At 46.1% G+C, this 10,647-nt stretch overlaps 1 protein-coding gene across 1 annotated transcript in view; it reads right to left on the reverse strand.

Annotated features, from left to right (window-relative positions):
• Window positions 1–807: 807 nt before the first annotated feature.
• LOC123521509 (protein prune homolog 2-like) overlaps window positions 808–10,647 on the reverse strand; it is an 84,332-nt gene continuing 74,492 nt past the window's right edge. Inside the window, exon 7 of the mRNA XM_045288530.1 lies at window positions 808–963. Within this exon, the coding sequence (XP_045144465.1) occupies window positions 808–963 (156 nt within the window). The remainder of the gene's footprint in view (window positions 964–10,647) is intronic.

Below are 10,647 nucleotides of genomic sequence, written 5' to 3' on the forward strand. Positions count from 1 at the left end.
TCGTGGTGCCCTGTATCCACGATCCATTGACAGCCAGGAGGAAGGTAAGACTAAAATAAAGCTGGGAGCTTACTAGGTGTGGGCTAAAGGGAATCTCATTTTCAGTGGCATTAGTACGTGTCCTGCATAGATTTGCACAAGGGCATGTGAATTGCACAGCAACACTGGGAAGTGTTTGCTATCTTGCCTTGTTTCCCATGCAGTCAATGGTCTGATACTGCCACCATCTCTGGGGGTGGATTATCAGATACATCCCTTGGCTCCCTTGTTCCCATAGCAAACCCTGTTAGTCCCAACTTAAAAATGTATCTTGAAATAGTCTTCACCCTGCCCATCCTACTTCAAGCCACTTCCCCTCTCCCTGTCTCTGACAGAGCCTTTCTCTGCCTCTTTCTGTTCTTACCTCTTTTCACCAGTCATTTGCTGCTACTCTCCTTAGAACACACCTCAGCACATTTAGAATAAAACACACATTGTTTACTAGGGTCTACAAGACCTAGCTTGCTCTGACTCCTACCACCTTTCCCGTCCCTGCAGGCACTCTTGTTCCTAACTCACCATGACTCCAACAGTGGGCCTTTCCATTTCCTAAAGGCATGGCTGCATTTCCTGTGCCAGGGCCTTTGTGTATGTGATTTCCTTGGCCAGCAAGACTTTCATTCTTGTTCTCCCCAGACTACTGTGACATACCCTAGATTGATAAGCTTATCTGTCTGTTATCTAGCGCTACCATAACAGGCATTCCACAGCCAAGTGGCTATGGCAAACAGAAATCTATTTTCTCACAGTTGAGCAGGCTGACCATCTTCATTCAGGCATTGGCTCTAGGGGTAGGCTTTCTGTCAGCTCTGGTGGAAGGTCGTTATCTCTTCTGAGCTTTTCTTCCTGGGCAATCTTCATGTGCTTAGTATCTCCCTTCCCTGCCTCTGCTTCTTTCACCTGCATGCTTAATCTTGTCTCTATCTAAAAAGAGAATGATTTAAAGCACAGCCTACACTAATACACATATCATTAGCATAACAAAGAAAACCATTCCCAAATGGGATTATATCCACAGGCATAGAGGTTAGGATTTATAGCACATCTTTTTGTAGGACATAACTTAATTCAAAACAAAATCATTATTGCTGTTCTTAAGTGCTGTCAAGTCAGCTCTGGTGTCAAGTCCATCTGACTCCTAAGGACCTACATACAACAGAATAAAACCCTGCCTAGTGGTTTTGCTATGTTTGAGCCGTTGTTGTAGCCACTCTGTCAATTCAGCTTTCTCTTTTTCTCTGACCCTCTACTTTATCAATCTGAATTAGGTTATATTACTACATTTCTTCATAGACACATCTTGTATTTTTCTTTATCACACTCAAAATCATTTAAAAGCTATGTCTTTATGAGGTCTAATTCTTAACTCCCCTACTCTAGAAAATGGATTTTGTTCTCCTCTGTCCCTGGTGCCTAACACAGCGTATAGGCACGTCACCCAGGGAGACCAGTTTCTAAAAGGAGGCAGCACGCTTGGTACAACAGTGTCAGTGAAAAAGGACCCTCTCAAACAGATGGATCGATGCAGCGGCTGCAACACGGGTTCAATCATAACAACCACTATCAGGATGGGGCAGGACCAGCCAGTGTCCAGTTCTACTGAACACAGGACTGTTGGGACCGGCTGAATGGCAGCTACTACTCGACAGTTTAAGTGTTAGCTCGTTCTGGTCTTTCACCTACTACCTTTAATCTTGCTAGTTGGCATCAACTCTATTCTGACTCACGGACTTTGGTTTCTGATAACTAAGTTTGGAACCTGCATGGTACAAACCGATAAGGGCTTGATCACTAGTTTCAACGCTTTCAAACCCAGTCAGAGGCTCCTGAGAGGGCAGGCCTGGCCATGTGCTTTCCAAACATCGCAACCTCGAAAACTACGTGGAGCACAGTCTACTCAGCGACAGCGGGGTCACCAGGAGTCAGCCAACTTTAAGACAACTAACAACAACAACAGCAGCAACAACAACAGAGTGTAGGAAGAAATAAGGGAGATGTCCACATGATGATCAGAGGCATAGGAAGTGTTGGGGGAAGTCCACAGGGACTTCAGAAACGGAAAAGCAGGGACCAAAGAAAAGCTTTCTGAAAGGGCGAGAATGAATGAGAAAGGCATTCACGGAGGGAATGTTGAGCCTTGTTGCTAATTCCAGAGCAGCAGCTGCAGGTAGAGAACAGCTGCTCTGCCCTACAGCCTGCTTTCTTTCATCTTGAGCAAGTGACATTTTTCCCTGTAACTCCCTTGCTTACATCAGTGTCTCAATAAACACCCAAACCAATAAGTGAAGAGCGAATCCACTTTGAAGCCCATTAGCCACATGCTTGTGGATGCCCACGGATCACAGTTTTCTGAGAACTTCAACACAACAAGGAAATGTTAGACTTCTTATGGGCAGGGGTGAGTGGAAGAAGCACCAGACGGAGGCCAAAAGTCCTAACTGTTCACTGTAAACTTGCTACAAATATCTTCCATTTTAAGTTCTTGTCTATGAAATAACAGTCTTGATTTAGACACCTCTAAGATCTCTTTTACTCCTTTAAATTGCATGTCTTATATTTCTTCAGTGTCTTTGAAAATCCCCAAAGTAATGCACACAGTAGGTGTTTTGGTGATGAAAGATAAAGTCACAGAGCTAGGGAAAACGTGCACCAAAAATAAACAACAGCGGAATCTGATTATAAAGTCCTTGAATTAAAAGCACGTGGTCAGAAGTTTAAAACTCCCAGGCGCTCCTAGGGATCCAGACAATACTTTCTACTCCCAGAAGCAGTTACTGTTTTGGAAACCCACAGGGGCGGTTCTAACCTGTCCTACAGGGTCGCTATGAGTCGGGATCAACTCAAGGCAGTGAGACTAGGACTTGTTATGGGGATTTCAGGAGAAAGGCATCTGTGAAGGGCCTGGTATGCCCCGGGCATTGTGCAAGGAGCTTTATACAGGTTACTCCATTTGTTCCTCCCCAAAGCCCTGTAAGATAATATTACCATTCCGCGTGTCCACTAAAGAAATGAGAGTGTTCTCACAAGGCCAACTTGTAATTCTCTAGCCAAGACAGGCATATACTTACACCTCAGCTTGTTAGCCCCTTCCACATCTCCTGAATCTTTTCTGAAACACTTTTTATTGTGAATTAGGCTTATAGGACAGATCATCAACCTTACATTCACCAACCCATGCACATTTTGTTTCAGCTCAACCCACTGCAATTCTCATTGTGCTGTTATTCCTCGTTCCACTTTGCCCCTGTGTTTCCTGTTTCCAGTCCTCTCTCTTTGCTAACCCTCAGATCTTGGCCATGAGGTAAGTGCTGCCCTTTTGATCTTTAATGGTTGATGATCTGACCAAAGTGGTGGGCTCAGTTCCAGATCTGAAAGGTAACCAACTGCCATGGTGTTAGGGTCCCACCTGTCCATCTCTGACTAGAAGGGATGGCCTCTTTCATGAATTTGAGTTTTGTTCCACATTTGTCTCCCACTCCATCTACGGCCCCAAATATGATCCTTGTCAGAGCAGTGGGTAGTTGTGGATGGGCACCATCCTGTTCTACACACATCCTCAATCTTGAGTGATGTAGCACAGAAAATAAGCTACTACACACAATACAGGGAGCTTTATAGAAATAATTATCACCTAAGACAGCACATGCTCAGGCTATCATTTTATCATAATAGATTTAAAGAAATTTATGAGGTGCAAATACCACAGGGGGAATATTTGGGGCAAATGTTCCTAAAATAGAGGGTGCAGTGTGGGCAAAGATAGAGAATCTTATTTTATCTTATGCAATAACACTTCATTTATCTACTTATCTTCCTCCAAGGGTAAAACTGAGAGGTGGAACTGGGTTGGGAGTGGGGCTGGGGTGGGATGGGATCAAGAAGAAATGCAGGAAGGAAGAATGAGTACATGAATGATGGTCGAGAAGACTTTGACTGTCTGTTGATAGGAGTTCTTGCATTACTACCATAGCTTCGAGTGAGTTGAAAGTTTGGTTTCACATCAAGTAAGCTTTTGGCAGAATGCATTCCGTAGGAACTCCCAAAGGTGGCTTTCATTCTCTGTCATTTCAACCATGAGCAAATCTACACAGCACTCTTCAGAATTTTAGCAACTCCCAGTGGTTACTTGTCTCAATTGTTAGATGGCTTTGCCCCCTTTGTTAATGGAGGAGAAATCAGGCACTCTTGCGGGTCACTGCTGAGGGTCACATTTGCCAAAGAAACATTTACAACCAAAAAACTACTTTGGGCCAGTTGTTGACAGCAATGCTTGTGGTTTCTCTGTGTGCGTGTATGGGTGAGCTTGCCACTGTGTGTGTGTCTCTCTGACCCATTATTGCAGACTTAAAAACAAGCATGTTTTCAAATGGTGCTATGAGTTGCCAATGATGTATCACCACCGTATCTCATTATTCTCTACTAAATGTGATAATAATGTGATCTGTTAACATAAAAAAGTTTGACTCCACAAAAGCAGCTGGAAATGGACAACCGCAATATGCATAAATCTAACTCCTACCATCGGATGCACACTGCTTGACACATATTGTCAGGAGCACCTCGCATCTGCGAGTTCTCTTAAGCAAAATGCTCGCATTAGTTCTCAGCTGGGGCTGTGCATCAGGCAGGCTGGGGATATTCAGTTCTCAGCAGAAGCCGGAATTGGAATGCGCTCATCTTTGAGGAGGCTTTTACCAGGTGTGGGGAGGACACAGGTGCTTCCTCAGACACTTAGGAGCAGTCGTCCCTCTCTGTTCACTGAGAGCCCCATGAATATGGTTATCTTTGGATTGCTATTCACAGGGGGAGAATGATGAAAGGACACCAACAGCAGGCATTCAAAGAAACATTAGTTTGAAGTGGACATTGCTCAAGAGACACAGAGTGACAAGGAAGTTTGGGAAATATGCCCTTGTCCCTTGAGCCACCATCAACAGCAAGGCCCAAGACAAGGACCTCAGTCCATCAGAATTAAATATGGAGGACCAGTTGCAGGAGTTTAAGTCCCAGATGACTGGTGCTGGGTTCTGGCCACCTCTGGCTCTTTCTCGAGTCACCTTGACTTCCATCCAGTCTTTGGTGCTGTGTCTGGCTGCCCAGCCTGTGTGCTACTTGCCAGTTCCCTGTCCACTCCCACTTTGTCCTTCTCCCCTGGAACACGAGTAAGCCACACAGCTTTATTTCCAGCCCCACAACTAACCTGACCTTCCAGATCCTAATTTACTATCCCAGTCGATCGTAAATGAATTTTAAGTACTTAAAACCCCAAATATTCAAAGTTCAACCCATTGTTTTCTTCTCTTTCTTTCCCCTCCTGGATTTGCTCCTCTCTCGTTATTACTGATTACAGCTAACAGCATGATCCCCAAAATAGTCATGCACACTGGAAGCCCAGGAGCCATGCGACCAGGGGCGCAGGCATTCAAGGGCTGAGAGTCACTGCAGCTGGGAGGATGACAGAGTGTGTCTTGTTGACAGACAGGATCACTCCTGGGTCTTCACAAAGACCAGGGCAAGGCAGGACATGCTCCCTGCCTCTCAGGACCCTCTACACCTCTCCTCTCCACCCAGTAGCCATAGAACTTACTATGGCTAAGAATTTGAATTAAGAACTTTCACTTTTTATCTGCCCTAGCAATTTTTAAACTTGTCGAGCCTTTCTGTTTCCACGATTTTAATTGCCTATTCCTTAATTCCATATTATTTCAACATTTCTTGGTGTTTTAGCATATGATCGCATTTTGATTCTTTGTTGCAGCTTTGGCTACTCTTTTTCTTACTGCAATGTCCTTAATTCTTTCTTTTTTTGCTTTATTTATTATATTATTTGTTGGAATTTTATTTCCTTTACACTGTTTTTAAATTAAATACAAATTCATCGTGATTGATGACTCTCAAAAATGTGATCATTTGTTATGTTAAGTGTTCTCTTTAATGTTTTGCTAACTGCCAGCTATGGGGCTGACCCTCCACACACACACACACACACACACACACACACACACACACACAGTGTGGGGTGGGACCATGTGATTCACAGATTTTTGGGGGTGGGGCCTGATTTTCAGAAACAGACCACAAGGCCTTTATTCTAGGCTTCGTCTGGGAGCCCTACTGAACCCTGTTTCATATCCTAAACCTGTGTAGCACATCAGCCTCCATTGACAGTGGCTGGCAGTGGGGTACAGGGCCACTGGCTGGGAACTGAACGAAGTCTCACAAAGTCTCGGGGTGAGTCAACACTACCTTTCAGCTAGTGACATGCATTTTACTTTTTCCTTGCTCCTTCTGTTGCTCTCTTTCTGGAGCGAGAAGCCCTCATCCCTGCTCTCTCCATAACTAAAGATGTGGCTCAGGCTCAAACCTTCCGCAGCTCCAGCCTGGCTTGCTGATGGCAGCAGTCGTTGCAATGCCCCTACAGCCAGTAGATTCTCTCTGCTGTAGGCCAGCCTTTCACTGACACTCAGAGAAATCCAGCCTTGTCACATGGGGCTCCCAAGCCCTCACAGCCCAGCCTTCCCAATGCATTCACCTTTGACTGCCTCTCCACCCTCCTTGCACAGCAGCGGCACCAAGCTTCTGTCAGTTCCACAAATGCTGTACTTGTTTCACTCTGGGCTCAGGGCATCTCTGTCGAGGACGCAGTTTCCCCCTTTCTTCCACGTGGTTCCTTCATCCTTCAAGGTTGCAGTCATGGGTCACCGACTTCCAAAGCACCAGCACCAAAGCTCTGTGCCCCCTCGCCTGATTTTATAATATTTGCACAATCGCCTATGAGAACCTCAGAAGTTGCAGGGCCCTTATCTTCTAAAGACCTGGCATTCCTTAGTAACCATTTACAATATTTCCCAATTTTCACGGAAGACATGAGTCAATAGCTAATAGAGTCACTAATGTTAATTCGTCAAATAGCCTTGTCCAAAGAGACACTTCTCATTTCATTGGGAGAGTTATGACGAGCAAATGCATTAATCTTAAATATTTAAAATAGCTTGTGAGTCTAGTTGATAATGATTACACTAGACCTTGGACTCTCGAGAGATGAATTCCCTCTTGGTCAAACTTCCTGAGGCACAGTGTAGTATAGTGGTGACATGCTTGCTTTTGTAGCCAGGCTTCCTTGGCTGAAAGGGTTAGCTGCTCAGTAGCTGTGTGCCACTGAAGCAAAACTCAACGTGGCTCATCCGTGGGAGAGTGATGCTGATGGCAGCATATGGAGCGCATTAAATAATTGCACAGAAAGGACGTAGAGGACTGCTTAGCATTATTTTACCACTTGCAATGTGTTAGCTATTATAATCTCAGCTGGAAGTTCACCTAGTGAACTGACTCAAAAAGCTCACGGCCAGAGTTGGTTCCACCTCAATGTTGCTGTGAGGTTCTATGAGGTTGGTCTGACTCATGGGGCCTTATGTACAACAGAACAAAACACGGTCCAGTCCTGTGCCATCCTGACAACTGTTCTCCTGTTTGAGCCTCTTGATGCGGCCACTGTGTCAATCCATATTGTTGACCGTCTTCCTCTTCTTTGCTGCCCCACTGTTTTACCAAGCGTGATGTCCTTCTCTGAGGGCTGGTCTCTCCTGACTCATAGCGACCCTAAACCGAGTCTCTGTTTTGTTGCTTTGGATCTCAGGAACATTTATGCATATAAGCCTTAAGGTGGCATCGAGCTAGCTCTCCTGACTGTGCCTCACTACGAAGAGTAAGTAAAACTTCCTGAGAATCATTCTTTCCAAGGAGGAATCCAGTGAGAGCTTATGATTGCCATAGAATGTATTCCAAAGAAGAATGGGCGCACTTGAATTATGGCATTGGGGAAGACTATGCAAAGTACTGTGGACTTCCAAATGAACGACAAATATGTCTTAGCAAAAGGACAGTCAGAATGCTCCTTAGAAGGGAGGATAGCGAGACTTGGTCTCACATACTCACTCATGCTATCAGCAGAAAATCGTCCCTGGAAAAGGACATCATGGAGCAGCCTTAAGAGATCGTGTTTCTTATTGGATCTCTGCAATTCCCATGCCCAGCACAAACACAAAGCTCACTGCTCTCCAGTCAATGCCGACACATACCCAGTGGTATAGTGGTCAGGTGTGCTAACCATAAGGTTAGTGTTTTGAAGCCACCAGTGGCCCCAGGGGAGAAAGATGAGGCTTTCTGCTCCTGTAAAGAGTTACAGGCTCGGAAGCTCACAGGAGCAATTCCACCCTGTTCTGTAGGTGCGTTACACAGAGCCTGGTTACTGCGCTAATGCATGAGCCAACAGCTCAATTAGCAAAAAACCAACGATGGAAGACTGCAGAGCTGCTAGCTGCAGAGCTTAGTTGGCAATGGGGACTCGACTCCGGGAGACCAGGAGATTCGTGTTCACGCCTGTCTGACATGCCTGTTCCCAAATCCAAGAAGCAGGCAGTGGTCAAATTCCCAGGTGTCTCCTGTCCAGGCAGGATTGGATAGAGTTGACATTCTTCTCCTACCAACCAGCGACAGCCAACAGTCCAATCCCATTGCAGAAGCCTGCGCTGAAATCATTTGAATCGGGACGGCCAAGCAAAGACTGAAGACACTGGTAAAAGGCTGTGCTTCCTTGTACTCTGTGGCTGTGGATGTGGCACATAGTAGGTCCGTGTTGGGACAATCTTATGGAGCGTCTCAGACAGAGACTCACAGGAAAAATGATTTTGTTATACTTGAATTAATTCTGTTCAGTTTACATAGAGCTCATCACAGTCAGCAAGCATTCCAGAAACATCCTGGCTGGAATGCCAATGAGGCTTCCAAAGATGATAGAAGATGGTTCATGACCAAACTTTTTGAGATCAAGCACAACAGCCCCGTTCTTCTTAGTCGGAACTCCAGTGTTTTAAAAAGGTCTCTTTCATTCTTCCCGTTTTGTGTTCATTTTGTGGTACGATATGGGATGGGAGTCTGGGGGAGATTGTAAAACGCTCTCTGAACAAATATTTAGAAAACCACATGGTCATTGATCTGTCCTTGATCTAGAGGTTCTTATTTCTGACACAGAATGTCTCCCCCGCCCCTTCCTTTTCTTTGCTTCGTTATTGGTCAAGCTCTGTCTAAAAACATGCGCCGATGAGCCACCATAGAATCTGCCCCTGGCTTGTGTGGAGTTTGGGTTTCAAAGTCCTTTCCAGCAAAACAACGTAAGTGCCACACTCGCCAGTCTTGTCTCTTGCCGTCTGCTGCTTTCCACAGGCTGGGGCGGCTCCCGGCTCAGACTCCTGTCAGCAGTGAGAGGAATCCCTCAGCCTTGCACAGCCCTCTGTCGTCTTTGTAACACGGCAGCCCAGCCCCGGACCTATGCTCCCGCGTCTGGAGAGGATGGAGCCGGACCGCACATAAAAGCAGTCATCACTGAAGCAGACGCTCCGTTAATGCTTTGCCTCTTCTCCCATCCACCTTCCTCCACTCTCTGTGCAATTTATAGTCCGTGGTAACTGATTGCTGGGTAGCCATTGCTTTCTCCTTCCTTTTGGGGGTTCTCGAAGTCACTGCCCCAGGTGGGTCAGGCAGAAGGGAGGCCTGCGGGCATTGTGGATCAAGCATTAGGCTGATAACTGCAAGGTTGGGTTCAAATCCACTAGTCGCTCTACAGAAGAACCCCCTTAGAGATTGACAGTCTCAGAAACCCTATATAAGGAGGGTCACACTGAGTCAGAATCAACCGGATAGTATGGTTGGGGGTAGGGAGGCGTTGGTCAGCCAGCATGTCCAGAGCCACCAGAGAAGACATCTCTTTGTGATTTCTGAATATGTGCATTAATCAACCAGCTGCCCCCATCAGGACAATTCCAGTTCATGGAGATGTCATGTGGGTCAGAGTGGAACTGCGTCCAATATAACTTGGAGCAGCTGATATTTGAGAAGTAGATCATTAGGAGTTTCTTACAAGGAGCCTGTGGGTGAATTCACACTGCCAACCTTTTATATTAACTGCCGATGGAAAAAGGAAATCTGTCTTGGAAGCACTACAGTCAGAATGCTCCTTAGAGGTCAAGTTAGCAAGACTTTGTCTCCCAAACATTGGCAACACTATCAGAAGAGATCAGTCCTTGGAAAGGGACGTCCTTGGAAAAGTACTGAGGCAGCAAGAAAGAGCAAAGGCCTTTGTTGGAAAAGATGGATTGACACAGTGGCTGCATCACCGGGCTCAAAACATCAGGACAATTGCGAGGATGGTGCAGAGCCAGGGAGCGTTTCATTCTGATGTACACAGGGTGGCTGTGCGTCAGAACGGACTCAGCAGCACCTACCAACAACAACAACAACAGCAGCAGCAGCAGCAGCCATTGTATTACAGCTCGCGCCAGGGAAAGAAAAGTAAGCCCTGCCCGTCTGGTCCTCGTTCTCCAGCACAGTCACGGGAGCATTCCCCCACTTCCTCTTGAACGTCTCGCCTTGGTCTCGCTGAAACTAAGCTACTGGGCATGGCGCAGGTGCTCCAACCACGGAACAGGAAAGAACTCAAGGGATGGATAGAGATGAGCCAGGTGAGGGTCCCAGCCTGGTGTGGAGGCAGCTGACTAGGAAGAGAGGAAGGGAGAGGGCAACGCACCACAAACCATGCTTACCAGAGTAGAA

This window comes from Echinops telfairi, unplaced genomic scaffold, assembly GCF_000313985.2.
Source record: "Echinops telfairi isolate 266 unplaced genomic scaffold, ASM31398v2 ScPeMD7_22;HRSCAF=79, whole genome shotgun sequence".
Taxonomy (NCBI): Eukaryota; Metazoa; Chordata; class Mammalia; order Afrosoricida; family Tenrecidae; genus Echinops; species Echinops telfairi.